At 42.4% G+C, this 17,278-nt stretch overlaps 1 protein-coding gene across 1 annotated transcript; it reads right to left on the bottom strand.

Annotated features, from left to right (window-relative positions):
• Window positions 1-3,791: 3,791 nt before the first annotated feature.
• LOC148809191 (antigen WC1.1-like) lies at window positions 3,792-13,199 on the bottom strand. Its single transcript, XM_088909300.1, has 12 exons — window positions 13,175-13,199; window positions 13,007-13,045; window positions 10,535-10,849; window positions 9,873-9,952; window positions 9,641-9,821; window positions 8,790-8,933; window positions 8,400-8,498; window positions 8,035-8,106; window positions 6,883-6,969; window positions 6,425-6,511; window positions 6,177-6,248; window positions 3,792-3,961 (listed from the first exon to the last, which is right to left on the bottom strand). Exons 1-12 carry the CDS (start codon window positions 13,197-13,199, stop codon window positions 3,792-3,794), a joined length of 1,371 nt encoding a protein of 456 aa, XP_088765426.1.
• Between the last annotated feature and the right edge of the window lie 4,079 nt (window positions 13,200-17,278).

Genomic DNA, 17,278 nt, shown 5'->3' with positions numbered 1-17,278 from the left:
TAAATTCCCATCAGCTGTGGACCCCCTGCTGATCTGTACACAGATACTGTATATGTGTGAGGTCTACTGGGACTAAGGGAGCACGATGAAGACTTGAAAAAGCTCTCGCATTAGATTCTGTGTTTTTGTTGTTCCTCAGATTTGTTTTTAATGTTCTTTTTTATTTTCTGTAGTCGTTAGACTACTACTTTTCCTAGGTTCCCGGAAGACTTCTGGCTTTGTGGTTGTTGTGTTTTCGGGTTTCAAGTATTTTTTTCTATTGATAGGACCCCACGCATTACTGTGGGACTACTTAACTTAAGTTATTACATTGTACCTGAAATTACCACATAAACTACTCATCTGTTTTTCTTTTTTTTTAATAAAGGCACAAATTATGTTTTTTTTTTCTTGCGGCTGATTGGTATCTACAAGGGGTCATTGCAACGATCTTGGCTGCTGAAATTTGTCAGCAGCGCTGTACTAAACCTGTTCTCAATTGCAACAATTTTAAAATAACATCTGCTGCCCATTAGATGTTACTGATGTAGGAGACTAACTTAAACCACCTCTTCACAGGGTTTAAGTAGCTCAGTAGTGGAACAGTCAATCTTATTTGAACTGTTCTGAATGTAGTGGAAATAATATAGTCACAATAACGAACATATGCATCACTCCCTTGAAATATTTAGCTAAAATTGTTTTCTAGGCACCACAACTATTCACAATGAATTGTAGCAATACATGTCTTTATTAATAAAAGTGTAATTTATTAATAATTCAGATTAATGTATATCTCTATTTGTAGCTGTATTACAGGTAATGCATGTACAGCCCTTAATATGGGATAGTGAATTTTCAGGTATCCTGGGGAGGGAAGAAAACGGAAATGAAGGAAATACATATTTAAAGGGGGTGTAAGTCTTACATGTGTTTTGTCACATCTGGGTGTTAGCTGAATAGATTTTTGTATTACTTATTGTGATTTGATATATACTTGTATTTCTCAGGAGACAGCAGAAAAATTGGGGACTTTGCGCATACAGAAAATAACTTGAACTGAACAGGCAAATGTAAGGTTATGTTAAATTAAAAAAAACTTTGTCACCTTTTTCAACGTGATTATTTAAGACAGTTGCTCGGAAAAGTATCTCTTCTCGTATCTATGGCTGTTGTCCTACAATAATGGTGGTGAAATAGGAGGAATGTGCAGAAAGAATCGGAGACTCACCCAGTCGATAGAAAGGTTGTGTAGGACCGCGCACACTACAGTGACAGCACTGAGAATCGTGGTTTTAAAACTTCACAACTCCAGGGAGGAGTCGAACCTACAATCTTCTTATCTGAAGTCACTGGCCCTGCGGGTGTGCTTCCTAACTATGAGCTTTGTGCCGCTATTAGTAATACTGTACATTGCTCCGGTCCAATTTTTCTCAATTAGATTCTCGTGTTTCCTACTTGTATTTAGCTACTAGGTCTTTCATTTGGTCTGTTTTAAAAATAGCATCTCTTTAAAACAGACAAACGGTTTTATGTGTCGCGCTGAAATTCACACACGGGGGAAGTCACACGAAAGATAATCGCAGATAAGATATCGCGTTTAAAAAGAAATCCAGAGTGGCAATAGAAAACAAAGCCTTACACACGCAATGCAAGCACTCTACCACTGAACTAAACTCCTGAGAGGCACTTTTGCCTGTGCCTCTTTAATTGTGTTAGGAAGAGTGACATGTCTGCACAGTGTAATTTTTAATGGTCGAAGACAATCAGATGCGAGGAGAATTCAGAACACGAGCCTCTGCTTTATCGTTTACTGAGCTTTCGATGAACGTCTAAGGGTTATCTTCTGTATCACCTTTTCTTCTACATTCATAGGTTTAAGGCAAAAGACAAAAAAATCGTTTTTATTTTCTTGCCAGCTGGTAGTAATTCTGCACTGACAGGGGAGATTAGTATTTTATCTATCGCAACTTGTGTGCAGTTTTTGAAAAACAAGTTGTTCCAGAAATGAACACTTACATTAAACTTAAGGCAGACGCCTGCTGCTGTCCATAATGATAAACTCTACACGACGAGAGAGAAAGAAAGGCACTGGCAGGATTTGAATTCAGGTTCACCAGTTTACTAGACAGGTACCTTAACCAGCTTAGCTGTGGCCCTGGTGGAGGCCTGCCCTTTTACAGCCACTTGGACACACCACTCTGAGACACCTGCGTTCTGTTTGCGCTGAGCCTGCTCGCTGAGCAAGTGACGAGAAATGGCTTTTATCTGTTCAACAGGATGTCAACTACAGCCGGCACTGAAGCACAGCACAGGCTCTGTGGTTTGACATCTTCCAAGGAAAATGTTGAAATCGTAGGTGGAAGATAAAAATTGTCCTTGAGTAGAGCTGAGTGGTTTCTCCCCATGTGTGCATTAGTTTCCTTCAGGTGGTCTAGTTTCTTGCCAGCAGCTATATCACTTTGCAACTCATAACTAACAGCCCACTGAAGCTAAAAAAAGTGTGTGCCTGGCCAGTACTTGGATGGGAGACCTCCTGGGGAACTGGTTGCTGCTGGAAGAGGTGTTAGTGGGGCCAGCAGGGGGTGCTAATACCCCAGTATAGTGATGGGGACACTATACTGTAAACTGGCTCTGTCCTTCAGGTAAGATGTAAAACTGAGGTCCTGACTCTTTGTGGCCATTAAAAATGCCGGGACTTCTTTCAAAAAGAGTAGAGGCCAAAGTAGAGGATATTACTGAGGACTAACTGTCCCTCTGTTCTACAAAGATGTGTTAAATTTCCCATTAGCCTTAACCAATCATGGCCTCCTAATAATCCCCATCTATGATTTGGCTTCATTACTCTGCTCTCCTTCTCACTGAGAGCTGGTGTGTGGTGAGTGTTCTTGTGCACTATGGCTGTGGTTCCACATTGGTGGTGGTGGAGGGGAGTCCCCATTACCTGTAAAGTGCTTTGAGTGGAGTGTCCAGAAAAGTGCTATATAAGTACAAGCAATTATTATATTTTTTTACCACAGTCCAAAAACATTCTGATATTATTTTAGCAAGTTAGTTTAAAAAGGCCTGACCCTTTATGATCGTGAGTTTTACAATGTCAGTCATTCCTGTTTATAGTTTTAGCTTTCCTGTGTTCCAGTTATTTAAATCCAGATGCTTTTGTAACTCTCTGTAGCTATACAATTTCTGTAGGTTTTGGATCACTGATGCTGTACAGTGTCTTCTTGCAGGACCCATGATTTCTCTTGATTTGTAGGGAAATTTAAATAACATTTAGGTTGTATCATGTTGTGTCTATCTTTGTGTACATTGTTTTTTTGTCCTTTGTGTGGATCTACTGATACTTATGATTTGAAACAAACAAGTAACTTTCTTCTTTCTTATGATTTTATCATTGCGAGTGACCAAGGGCTCATTAATTTTTAATGATACCTTTAATGTCATACATTAGAAATGAGCATAACAAAACCAAAGATTATTGCAAAGCAAAACTTTAATAAAACATATTAAAAAATATTCCCATCAAAAGTGGTACATTCAGAACTGTACATCAATCAACAATTTTATTTCCTATATCTGGAATATCAAAAGGTATTAAAAGAAAGGCTGAGCAGAAATGGAATGTTCAAGTCTCAATTTTTCAAAACACAACCTGCAGGACAGTGTGGAAACAGTGGAGTGAAGTGGACTCAGTTCACAGTGTCAGTGTGGAAACAGTGGAGTGAAGTGGACTCAGGTCACAGACAGTCTCAGTGCTCAGAACTGTTGTAAGACTGTGTGACTCTGTTGGTGAAGCTCTTCTGTGTCTAGACCTACAGGAGGAGCTTCTCCCAGACAGCCCTGTCAGTCTCACAGCACCCATCCTCTCCCTGAGACTCGTCCCCAACATCATCGTAGTCAGTCCTGTCAGGGGCAGGGGCTCCTTCTTCAGAGGGCAGTGTGGGCAGGACCCTGTCCACTCCAGGGCCAGCGTGGGGGACACCTGACAGAGAGACACAGACTCATATTTTTACAAATGACTCAGTTATTAACATAATACTGATACAAATAAGTATTATGAAAATGGTGAATATCAGAAATGACTGAGTAGATAAATTAATAATTAAATCATAAAGTCATAATCATAAGCCCCCAACTTGTAAAGATTTTGCCAAATATATTCCCAACAGTTAAATATTTGTTATTAACGACACAACACACACGAAATTACCCACAACATAAACATACAGCACACAATTACAAATTTGCTAACAAGGTGTTTTAGACACCTACATCCTAACCATCCAGAAAATCCTCAAACTGCTACCAAGTATTCAGCTTTTACAGAACACCTACATAAAAGAAAGAGATAAATCAAACCTTCTAAACCAAAGACATTACAACCTACAGTTAAATCTCTCTTTTTGTGAACCCAATTGCTACAAAATGAATGGGAGCCTATCTCCCTGTTCTAAAGATGCTCCCACTAGCCAAGAGAGGCACTTTTAACCAAGGGATTCTCTAAACAAGAAATTAAAGTTTCTAAAAACAACAGAAAGGCAAGCTCTCTTTATGAGGGTCAAAGACTAAACTCCAATCTGGTCTTTCCAGTTGATATGGACAAGTAGTAGAAGCAAGAAATAGCTCTGTCATTCCTGGACAGTTGATTGACAATCATTTACCCAGAACTTAACTAAACTTTATGGTTGCTTTGATCACTGAATCTCACACCTCAACATCTCAGCAAACATCTCCTTGCTTTGCAGCCCCTAGCCATGTAATGTAATTGGAACTGGAATTGGAATTGGAATTGATGACATTACCCAGGTGTACCTAGATTTTTTAAAACACTTACATAGTCACAATAATAATAATTGCTTACATTTATATAGCACTTTTCTGCACACTCCACTCAAAGCGCTTTACAGGCAATGGGGACTCCCCTCCACCACCACCAATGTGCAGCATCCACCTGGATGATGCGACGGCAGCCATAGTGCGCCAGAACGCTCACCACACATCAGCGATCAGTGGGGAGGAGAGCAGCATAATTAAGCCAATTTATAGAGGGGGATTGTTAGGAGGCCATGATTGATAAAGGCCGATGGGAAATTTGGCCAGGACGCCAGGGTACACCCCTACTCTTTTCAAGAAACACCCTGGGATTTTTAATGACCACAGAGAGTCAGGACCTCGGTTTTTACGTCTCATCCGAAGGACAGCGCCTGTTTACAGTATAGTGTCCCCGTCACTACACTGGGGCATTAAGACCCACATGAGCCGCAGAGTTAGCACCCCCTGCTGGCCCCACTAACGCCTCTTCCAGCAGCAACCTTAGTTTTTCCCAGGAGGTCTCCCATCCAGGTACTGACCAGGCTCACACCTGCTTAGCTTCAGTGGGTTGCCAGTTGTGAGTGCAGTGCAGTGAACGGGTATTTTAATTTTCTGTAACAATCAGAAATTATAGCAGTATATTTTGAGAGTACTTGTAGACTTCTAGGAACTAATCAAACATAATAATCTATAGTTTCACACATGTATTCTAACCAAACAATATACAATTTATTGATATAATGATAATTTGCATAACAAAAAATAAGCATAATAGAACATATCTGAGAAGTAATCTGCTTTGATATCAATGGCTATTAGTGGACTAACAGTTATAGTATACAGAATAGATGTTACAATACTGTAGTCAAAAGTGTTTAATAGGATTTTTTTAAATTAAATTGTATCTTTTTGGAAGACTTGATGATTCAGTGTAGAATTCACTTATACTTATGAAGTATCAATGCTCTTAAACCACAGTGAGGAAGACCTAGTCATTTCTGAGCCTAGTAATTCTCTCTGCAGTCAGAGAATAGAATTCCTGGTCTTGGGGAATCTAAAGCTTTGCTCTGTCCAGACCTTACTCCCTCATCATTGATCAGCTGCTGATCAATTTAAATCATCTGATTGGCTGGGTGTGTCAGTAGGTGGGTTTCAATGACACTCTGATCTTTGTGATCTAACTTTGTACAATTCAGGTCTCTCCGCCTTTATTGGCTGTTATTGATCCTTGTAGGACATGACAGAGTGAAGCTACCGCTACTGCAAAATGCCTGATTCCCCCCTGTCTTGGATGAGAGTGCAACAGAGATGGATTACTGGAGGTTATCTTCCCATCCCTGAACTACCTCACCCACACTGAGCCCCCTGGCTGTAGCCCCCTTTACCTGAAGTGGGGTAACCCTCACTGTCCCCCACATCACTGTATCCAGAGGGTGTCTTATCAGAGTGGAGTCTTCCTGTAAACAGAAGAGCAGGTCAGTAATGTCTCTGTCATTCTGACACAAACTGGCCTCTTCATTTCCAGTTAGTGTTTATTTGCAGATATGAAATTAGGTTGAGACTAATTTCTAATGACAAAGGCTACTGTGGGCTGGTACAGGGGTACTGATGAATCTTATTTATTATAACCCACCTGACACAGTGTCTGGACTCTGGGGCACAGTGATGGCATCATCATAGTATTCTGGACCCTCTTCTTTCACAGAGGACATTAGCTCTCCTGAAGCACACAGAGCAATGTGTCACTGTCACTCATCAGAACACTGACTCATCTAAAGAGCAGGACTGCTGGACCTCGTCAGAACACACTGATTAACTAAACATCACGTTACGACTAAAACACCAGACACTTAAGTACAGGAGATCAGGGAACCTGATTTCCTCTCCTATTCATGTCTGTCATACATTTAAAACTAACCCTAGATTTTGAATTAAGATGTTGAGGGACAACAGGGCAGTGACGTACGGATGTATTTGGACAGAGAGCAGTGATGTGAGCCCTATAATCCAAATGTGCCGTGCAGTGCACAGAATCAGACTCTCTGGGATTGGTGCAGTGTTTCTCTATGGGACTGGACTGAAATAACTCACCTGACAAGGCATCTGGGCTCTGAGGTACAGTTACAGCATCATCATAGTACTCTGGGGCCTCTTCCGTCACAGGGGACATCAGCTGTCCTGAACCACAAAGAGTACAGATTCAGTGACGCATATCAGAGCACTGATTTATCTAGAGCACATGACTGCTGGAGCTCCTCAGAACCCACTGATTAACTGAACATCACATTGGAACTTAAACTCCAGACAAGTACAGGAGATCAGGGAACCTGATTTCTAGTCCTATTCACTTCAGTAAGAAATTTAAAACAATTCTTAAAATTTAAAATAAGATGTTGAAGGACAACAGGGCAGAGAAAGGTTGGTTGTATTTGGACAGAGAGTGATTTGAACACTATGTGCAACTGAAGAGGAGCTGGACACTGGCAGCACAGTGACCCAGACTGAGTGTGCAGGGCAGAGATCACAGAGAGAGAGAGAGAGAGAGAGTCAGAGAGTCAGATTCATGTGACTGGTGCAGAATAACACAGACTCCGTATTCAGAAGCTGAGATCAAAGACATAGTAGAGAGAGTCAGACTCACTGAGATTGGTGCAGAGTTTCCCCATGTGACTAGACTGAAGTAACTGACCTGACAAGGCATCTGGGCTCTGAGCTACAGTTACAGCATCATCATAGTACTCTGGGATCTCTTCTTTCAGAGAGGTTATCGAGTCTCCTGAACCACAGAGAGAGACAGAGAATTTACACTTCCGGACTCAGACTTAGTTTGACCATAGAGCTGCAAAGTTATTGTAAAGTGTGATTTTAAATGTTTTGTGGTGTATAGTTAAGCCAGAACTCTAGGGTCGCTGATTTATCTGATCTGAAAGGCAGTTTTTACAGTATGCTGTTCCCCAGTCTCCTTTTCTATCAAAACCAATGAAAGCAGCACCCTGTTTACCACCCCAGTATTGACCAGCTATAGTTTTGCTCAGCATCTGTGATCTGCCGAGATAAGGCTAGTGTGAGGCAACATTGAAGAGCTGGCTTTATAAGGTATCAAACACATGTGGTTCTATTTGTATAATTCAGGATTTTCTACTTAAGTTCTCTAAATGTCAGCCTGGTTTGGGATGAGAGTGAGTACTGGACTGAAGACACCCCCACTCCCACACTGAGCCCCCTGACTCCATCTTCCCTCACCTGGTACTGGGTCTCCCTCACTGTCCTCCACATCGTCATATCCAGAGGGCATCTCATCAGAGAGGAATCTCCCTGTGAACAGGAGGACAGATCAGTAATACCTGCAGTCGGACAGCAGCCTCAGTGTCCTCTACTGGAAGAGAAGCCAGGGTGTGAGTTTGTGTTTATAAGGCAGATCCAGATTCGTGCTGTGTTGATTTTCGTCACTTAGTTTGACACCAGTTGAGAAAAAACCCTACAGGTTTAAAACTAAAAAATACTCTTTTTGTCAGAAACCAGTTGAGTGAGATTTTCTACAAGTGTAAGTCCTCAGATCTTCCTCCGAGGGTGGAGACTAATCACACCTGAAGACTCTCTCCACTCACCTCTCCTGGGGGCGCTGTAGGTTCCCTCTCTGGCCAGTTTGTACTCTATTTCCTCGTAGACGGCATCATGATAGGGGGTGAGTGCTCCCTTAGATAGGGCTGTGTGAGGAAACAGACACTCAGGGTTAACATGCCATGCAGGGAGCAGAGTACAAGATCAAACATTGACTACTAAACCTTCTTTGGACATTAGAGCACCTAAATGTTATGCTTCTGGATTTGCAAATTTCCTGATATCTCCATCTTTAATTGTTGATAATCTTTCTTAAACTTCAAATGGTTTTCTCTACCAGGTTTATTCCTCAAGGGAATTATATAAATATCAGTTCCATGTGAGTGACAGAACTGACCACTAGAGGTCACTATGTGGATGGCGAGTTCCCTCCCTACCTTTCCTCAGCTTCCTATTCTGGATCAGCTGCCCCACTAACAGAGCCAGCACCACGAAGAGCAGAGCCCCCAGCAGCAGGAGGACCAGGGGCGAGGCGGACAGGCCTCCCAGTGGCTGTGTCTGGGGTGTTGTCCTGTTTCTGCCTGAGAGAGGGGGAGACAATGGATGAACAGGGATCAGGAGAGGTGCTCTTGGGCTCATATACACTTTGACACATGTCCTGTTCTCCTCCTGTTCCCATATGTGGGTATCATGGCTTCAGGGTGAACCTAAGATCAATGAAGAAAAGTTAAGGATTCCCAATCTAACCCATCAGGACTGTCAGTAAATCAGTGAGGAAAGAGAGGACACTAACACAAGATCTACACTGGGAATCTAAAAACACTGATCTTCACCCTGAGGGAGGAGAGGAGACACTACAGCTACACTGGGAATCTGAAGAGACAGAATGACAGGAGTTATCAATGACAAGGAGGATTTCTGTTCACCTGTAGCTGTTGCTGGACTGGCTGTTGTCTTTGACAAACCTGTAAAAGAGATAGGAGAACTGTCATTATTTTGCCTTTGGTTTTATAGCAAGTTGAATCCAGAGTGGTCTTAATAAAAAGAAAATCTTTACATTTGTTCCTTGAGGTGAAATCTAGGATTGCAGGATGAATGGTGTCTTGTTCGGAATTAAAGCCTAGTGCTGTTCACACACACACAGGGCTACAAAACATCCCAATCTTGTCACTGATGATCTTAGTTGATTCAGTTAGATATTAAGCAGTGATAGAGTATGGGTAACATCAGTCTAACTTTTCCATTGATCTGCTACCTTGTTTATTTACAGTTCTAAGACTCTCCTCACCTGTACAGGTAACCCCTGCATCTTCCTTGTGTCGACAGTCGCTCTGATTCAGTCCAGAGTGACAGCAGTCCCACAGGTGAAGTTCACTGCCTGTGCAGTTCACCTCGTCCAGCCAGATGGCGCCATTTCCTGGTCCGAATGAGGCCTCTATTGCTGCGCTCACTGCGTCCCCACAGCCCAGCTGTCTGCAGACCACCTGGGCATCCTGCAGGTCCCAGGAGTCATCACAGACTGTCGCCCAGGAGCCCTCATACCACAGCTCCACCCGCCCAGAGCAGTTAGTGCCTCCAACCAGGCGCAGAGCCAGGGGGACTGAAAGACAACAGTGAGGTTACTGAGTGTCATTAGATCTGTGACTGTAGACAAAAGCACAGAGGCTACTGAGTGTCTTTAGCTCAATGACTGTAGTAGAGACTAGTGAGGTATTGAATGACTCTGGAAGAGAGCTGTATGGTTACTGTTCCTCAGCTCACAGCTGCAGTGTCTCTGACTGTTTTACACACTGAACTCACCTGGGCAGTGCTGCTGAAGCTGCTGTTCCTGAGGGGCTGGAGTGCTTCTGTCAGCTTTTTTTCTAGGACCTTCAAAGATTAATAATCATATAAAAACATTATTATTATTATAAAATGAATAACAATGACATTGCTTTCATTTTTATACATGCTTGGATATAAATTAATAAGAATTCAGTTTATGTATTTAAGCACTCCAGATGCAAACCATATCCACAATGTGGAATTCCAGTATGTGGATTATTTTATTTAGTTAACTTACTGAACACAAGATTCTCACATCCTCACATGTCAAACATATCTAGGCACTCTAAATGCAAGCCATATCCACAATGTGGGATTAAATAATCTGAATCATTGTAATTTTAATTCTCTCCCCTACCTGAACACAGGATTCTCACATCCTCCTTGTGTCCACAGTCGTGCTGTCCCCACCCTGCTGAGGGACACTCCCACAGAGACGACTCGTTCCCCAGACAGCCCACCTCATCCAGCCAGATGGGACCAGTTCCCTGGCTGAAGGAGGCCATCATTGGGGCACTGAGGGCCGTCCCACACTGGAGCTGCCTGCACACCACCTGAGAGTCTGCCAGGTCCCAGGAGTCATCACAGACTGTCCCCCAGGAGCTATTATGATAAACCTCCAGCCTCCCAGCACAGTCATCTCCTCCCCCAATCAGCCTGAGGGACAGCTGATCTAGGAGCAGAGAATTAGAGGTCAGGGGTCAGAGGTCAGTGTAGTACTAAGAGATCACCATGACCTGCTGTTACAAGTTGAAGATTATCTCGGCCCACTAGGCACAGCAGATACAGTTCAAGTACAGTGTTTCTTGACTTTTGATTAATTTAATATATACACTTATTGTAACAGACTGTTCATAAGCAGTATATATGTATACAGTGCCTTGCGAAAGTATTCGGCCCCCTTGAACTTTTCAACCTTTTGCCACATTTCAGGCTTCAAACATAAAGATATAAATTTTTTATTTTATGTGAAGAATCACCAACAAGTGGGACACAATTGTGAAGTGGAACGAAATCTATTGGATTTTTGAAACTTTTTTAACTAATAAAAAAAATGAAAAGTGTGGCGTGCAAAATTATTCGGCCCCCTTGCGTTAATACTTTGTAGAGCCACCTTTTGCTGCGATTACAGCTGCAAGTCGCTTGGGGTATGTCTCTATCAGTTTTGCACATCGAGAGACTGAAATTCTTGCCCATTCTTCCTTGCAAAACCGCTCGAGCTCAGTGAGGTTGGATGGAGAGCGTTTGTGAACAGCAGTTTTCAGCTCTTTCCACAGCTTCTCGATTGGATTCAGGTCTGGACTTTGACTTGGCCATTCAAACACCTGGATACGTTTATTTGTGAACCATTCCTTTGTAGATTTTGCTGTATGTTTGGGATCATTGTCTTGTTGGAAGATAAATCTCCGTCCCAGTCTCAGGTCTTTTGCAGACTCCAACAGGTTTTCATCCAGAATGGTCCTGTATTTGGCTGCATCCATCTTCCCCTCAATTTTAACCATCTTCCCTGTCCCTGCTGAAGAAAAGCAGGCCCAAACCATGATGCTGCCACCACCATGTTTGACAGTGGGGATGGTGTGTTGAGGGTGATGAGCTGTGTTGCTTTTACGCCAAACATATCGTTTTGCATTGTGGCCAAAAAGTTCGATTTTGGTTTCATCTGACCAGAGCACCTTCTTCCACATGTTTGGGGTGTCTCCCAGGTGGCTTGTGGCAAACTTTAGACGAGACTTTTTATGGATATCTTTGAGAAATGGCTTTCTTCTTGCCACTCTTCCATAAAGGCCAGATTTGTGCAGTGTAAGACTGATTGTTGTCCTATGGACAGACTCTCCCACCTCAGCTGTAGTTCTCTGCAGTTCATCCAGAGTGATCATGGGCCTCTTGGCTGCATCTCTGATCAGTCTTCTCCTTGTCTGAGCTGAAAGTTTAGAGGGACGGCCAGGTCTTGGTAGATTTGCAGTGGTCTGATACTCCTTCCATTTCAAGATGATCGCTTGCACAGTGCTCCTTGGGATGTTTGAAGCTTGGGAAATCTTTTTGTATCCAAATCCGGCTTTAAACTTCTCCACAACAGTATTACGGACCTGCCTGGTGTGTTCCTTGGTCTTCATGATGCTCTCTGCGCTTTCAACAGAACCTTGAGACTATCACAGAGCAGGTGCATTTATACAGAGACTTGATTACACACAGGTGGATTCTATTTATCACCATCAGTCATTTAGGACAACATTGGATCATTCAGAGATCCTCGCTGAACTTCTGGAGTGAGTTTGCTGCACTGAAAGTAAAGGGGCCGAATAATTTTGCACGCCCCACTTTTCATTTTTTTGTTAGTTAAAAAAGTTTCAAAAATCCAATAGATTTCGTTCCACTTCACAATTGTGTCCCACTTGTTGGTGATTCTTCACATAAAATAAAAAATTTATATCTTTATGTTTGAAGCCTGAAATGTGGCAAAAGGTTGAAAAGTTCAAGGGGGCCGAATACTTTCGCAAGGCACTGTATATATATTATATTATATATATATATTTAATATATACAGTAAGTTTAATATATTCCACATTGTTCATAAACAGTATACCAGATAAGTTATTTTTTCTGACCCACTGTTGGGCATAGAGACAATAGCTCCACCAGTGTCAAATTGCAGTATTCAGATAGATGTGTTTGCCTTAGATCCCAAAGACCCGAGTGTGTTTGTGACACACAGAAAAAACTGCACACACACAGCTGTTGCCTCACTGACTGATCTGGGATTCCGCTGAGCAACAGAGACATCAACACACACTGAGAGCCCTGGAGATACAGAACAGGGGCTAATTCATACCTGGTGTTTTGGAAGAGGGTACAGCTGAAGAAGGGAAGCCTGTGGAACAAACAGAGAGAGAGAAATCAGACTGTGAACCTTGTGTGAGAAGAGCAATTTAACACCAGAAATGAAACTACAAATAAAACAGCACTGATGTGATTAAGACAGTCCTCATTCTCTCTTTACCTGCTCCAGGTGAATCTCTGGTCATATTTGAGTCTGTGAAAGAGAAGGAAGCAGCTCATTTCTGTCCACAGGAGTGATGTTTCACCAGTGGAGTGTCAGCTGCGTGTGGGGCTCAGGTGTACATAACATCTGTAAACCTTGACTTTTTTGAGACTCACTTTCTTTTCAGCCTCCTGTTTAATTGGGCTCTATTAATTAAACTAATTAAGCAGGTCAGATGTTAATTACAGGATACTGAGGTACAGAACTTTCTTTAATCTTTTAGAGCCATTAGTGATATCAATATAAATATAAAACTGATTTTTAGTCTTCAGTGTATTTGTGTATCTATCCATCAGAAAGAAAATAACAACCTAATAACACCTTGAGGGAGTATTTGAGATAGATATGACATGTTAAAAACACACTCACGTTTTAAGGAATATGTGTTTTCATCTTTGCATCTCTTACATAACTGGCAGTGTGTAACAGAGCAGATATTCAATCATGAAAACAGTGTGCTTCTGTGTGTAAGCAGAGGGTGTGTCACTGTGTTTTAAACACACGATTCTCACCAGAGCAGATGACTCCTGCGTCCTGTCCATGAGAGCACCCTGCTCTGCCCCATGAAGAGACAGCGCAGTGTGAGAGACGACTCTCATTGCCCTGGCACTCAAACACATCAGCCCATACTGGTCCACTGCCCTGTCCAAACCTGGCCTGTCCTGGTGCTGCTACAGCCTCCCCACAGCCCAGCTGCTGGCAGAGAGCCCTGGCATCTGTCAGGTCCCAGTACAGGTCACACACTGTCCCCCAGTCCTTGAAGAACCACTGTAACTCCACTCGGCCAGAGCAGGAGTCAGAGCCGTTCGCCAGCCTGAACCCTGTGTATCCTGCAGATAGGAGAGAACTTCAACAGCATGACACCAGGCCACAAGAAATACAACAAAATAAAGTACCAATACAGTGAAAAAAAACTAGCATATCCAGTATATAGTGACTGAGAAACCAAATGCTGGCACATAATAAGAACAGATATTGTGATGCCATAAGGGATTGTTTCCTCAAAAGGTGCTACTTTCCCTGGGGACTTATCTTTCCAAGTTTTCCCCATACGTAAGATAACGATGTGCAGCTCATAGGAGACAATTAGCACCCTGCTCTAGGCCACATAAAACCAAGAAGGACTTGGAGAAGACAAAAAAATTCCACAATAATTGCCTCAGCCTGGCACATATTGAAATAAAGTATCAATAAATTGTCCCCATGATGAAGGTTTTTACTTACATTTTTCATCTCTACAATTCCAGTCTTAGGCCCGAAGAATAGCGTTTGATATTCCTGTAACAGCCCTTCACAGGCTTTTACCTTACTTTTCCGAGCTTCATCGGTGAGCAGCTTTGTTACAATTGAAAAAACTACCTACTACCTGCTACAGATGCAGCCATTCAAAATGGGTGGGGTATTTCGCGGCATACCCCGGTGGGCGTGTCGCGGTATCACGCGGTGTCACGCAGTATCACGTGGTTAATCACGTCATTTGACGTCATGCCGGAAACTATCCGGCGTCACCTTGTAAAACCGCCAGGGGGAGCTTAACCTCTCATGTACAGCATTTGAGCTTTTAATTTTGAACTGTGTATTAAAGCATGTTAATCATCAGTCATTAAAATGTTGGTATATTTTATGAAAGCAAGATTGCTCAGTTGGACAAAAGTACACAACCTACCTTTATCAGAAATATTTATGCATCAAAGCCTTTACCGAAGATATTACTAATAGTATTAATAATGAATGACTTTGGACAAGCTGTATACTCAAAGTATAATTTCTTTAGCACATTTGTACAAGCACTTGGAATCTGTCCATGCCCTACTTTGTCAGGCATTTTGTTTTACTTCAACGGGCATAAAAACTCCCTTGCTTTTAACAGGGCGTTTCATAATTTCTAACTACGAAAATGATTTAAAATGCGACACTTATCATTCAACTAGAGCTCAAAATATCACAAGGATCCTCAAGAGCACAGCAAAGACTGTATTAAAAGATACTTGTATGAGATACATGAGAATCCAGGCTTTTTTTATCAATGCTTTCTTTTCCGTATCCCAGATTTTATGGAACCACTTCAGAAGGGTGTCAGCCAGTCAGATTCCAGGAATCGGTACTTTAAAGGAAAAATACACACCGGTATTCCATTTCTCCGTAACGATTTTAAGCATCGAAGTATTTAACTAGCATGTGAAATAGCGTGTGAAAAAGTGGTAGTTTTAAGCTTTTCTAAACACATATAATTAAACGCATGTTTAATTATATGTGTTTTTTTAATCATAATCAGGCTAATGCAACATAAATTGATACAGTATCTCTGTCTTCTAGGTATCTTAATAAACTTTCAGCATAGCTTTCTACCCATTTAGATTTATATTTCTTGGGATTTTGGGATCAAACGTGGAAGGATTAGATTGTAATCGTTTTTATTTTTCAAATACGTTTTAGAAAAGTGTAATCTATACCTGCCCAGACTGTACGCCTTCCTAAACCCCGCCTTTCACTAGTGTCCTGCTCTTCCCCGCGCACCCCAGCCGGGCGCTCTTCGGCCTGTGCCTGGGATGAATGTATATTTTGATATTTACACCCGGCGCGGCACCGAGGGAGCGTCTGCATTTATAACTTAGTTTTTAAAATTAGTCAAGCAATATGAAGCATCTCCTTTTACTTTTAAGTCCCTTAAATACATTGAGCACAGCTTTCTCACCACTAAGATTACTTTTTGATACTATCCTTACATAAAGCAGAAACTTTCCGATGACATACGGTACAAGTGGAAAGATTACAGATTTTAATCGTCTTTAATTTTGTTACGTTATACGTTTTAGGAACGTTTCATCTAAACAAACACCACAAAACTATTCTCGATTGTATTTCTGAATGTTATGTTACACCTACAGTAGTTCACTGCTTTAAATATATCGAATTAAGAATGTTATGTGTAGCACTTTAGATCTTTTTTTCTGAACCAGGGAAAATCTGATCATGTTTCTCTATAACAATTGTAGCGGCGAGGCTTAATAATAAGGCAGAATTAAGTGTTTCTGAGCTTCCCAAATGAGGCCCCATTTCTCTGTTCATCTCTGTGGTGCAGCCACAGAGAGACCATTAGTGCAGGGTGATTTAAGGTCCTAGGACAGCTCCCAAAGGGGGATGCACTTAGCTAAGTCTGGCTATCAGGATCAATGGTCATCCATTGGCGCCTATCTGTCTAGGGAGTGCCAGTTGGACATCTGGACTGCATTACTAAGTGTCAGGAGTAAGTGACTCATATCTCACCTTGATCAACCAATCAGGGACTGGTAGGGCCGAGTAACCCACGTGGGACTCTGATGCCCATGGAACTTTCAGCCAATCAACGAGCTGAAGTTCCTCCAGGTAAAAACAGGCAACACAGAGATTCAGATTCAGATTCGGGAGATTCAGTAAGATTCAGGAGTGGACTTCTTTGGACTGTTCTAAAGGGAATTCAAAGGAGAATTCCAGGGCAGGACGGCCCAGGAGCAGAAGGCTCCCAAGGGCAGGACATTCTCGCAGCGCGCCTCCTGACCATCCTGAGACTCAGCCCGGACAACCACGGAACGGCCAGTGTGTCCGAGTGCCAGAACTTTCCTTTGTTCTAAGAGTCTAGAGCGGAGGTTGCCAGAGAGTAACCAAAGGATCCACCCGAGGTTAGCAACAGCAGCAGGCCTCGTGAACAGGTCGGAACTGTGGACAGCTGAATCATTATTCAGAACTAGCGCTTCATCAGGAACGAACCGGTCCTCTTCCTGACCTGCTGGAACCCACAGTCATCTTTTCTCCTGTGCACAAACTTTGCTAGTTAAAGCCAACACTAACTAGCCGGTCAGTGAGCATCAGCAGCGCACCGTCGCAAGCCGCACAGCACAGCCTGGCACACAGCCAGAGAGCGCGGATTGGACAGCAACAGCCTGCAACTGTTTCTTTGTGCCCGCAGGAGATCTGAATCCCCAAAGATTGGATGAGTATTCAACTTCAATGCATTACAACTCGAGAATTCAATTGTTATCCCAACCAGTTGATATCAATTTAATTCCTAAGAGTTATGTACTT

This window comes from Atractosteus spatula, unplaced genomic scaffold (assembly GCF_055471065.1).
Source record: "Atractosteus spatula isolate fAtrSpa1 unplaced genomic scaffold, fAtrSpa1.hap1 Scaffold_158, whole genome shotgun sequence".
In the NCBI taxonomy this organism is placed as follows: Eukaryota; Metazoa; Chordata; class Actinopteri; order Semionotiformes; family Lepisosteidae; genus Atractosteus; species Atractosteus spatula.
The sequence above is the reverse complement of the archived record's forward strand: the minus strand, read 5'-3'. Positions and strand labels throughout refer to the sequence as shown.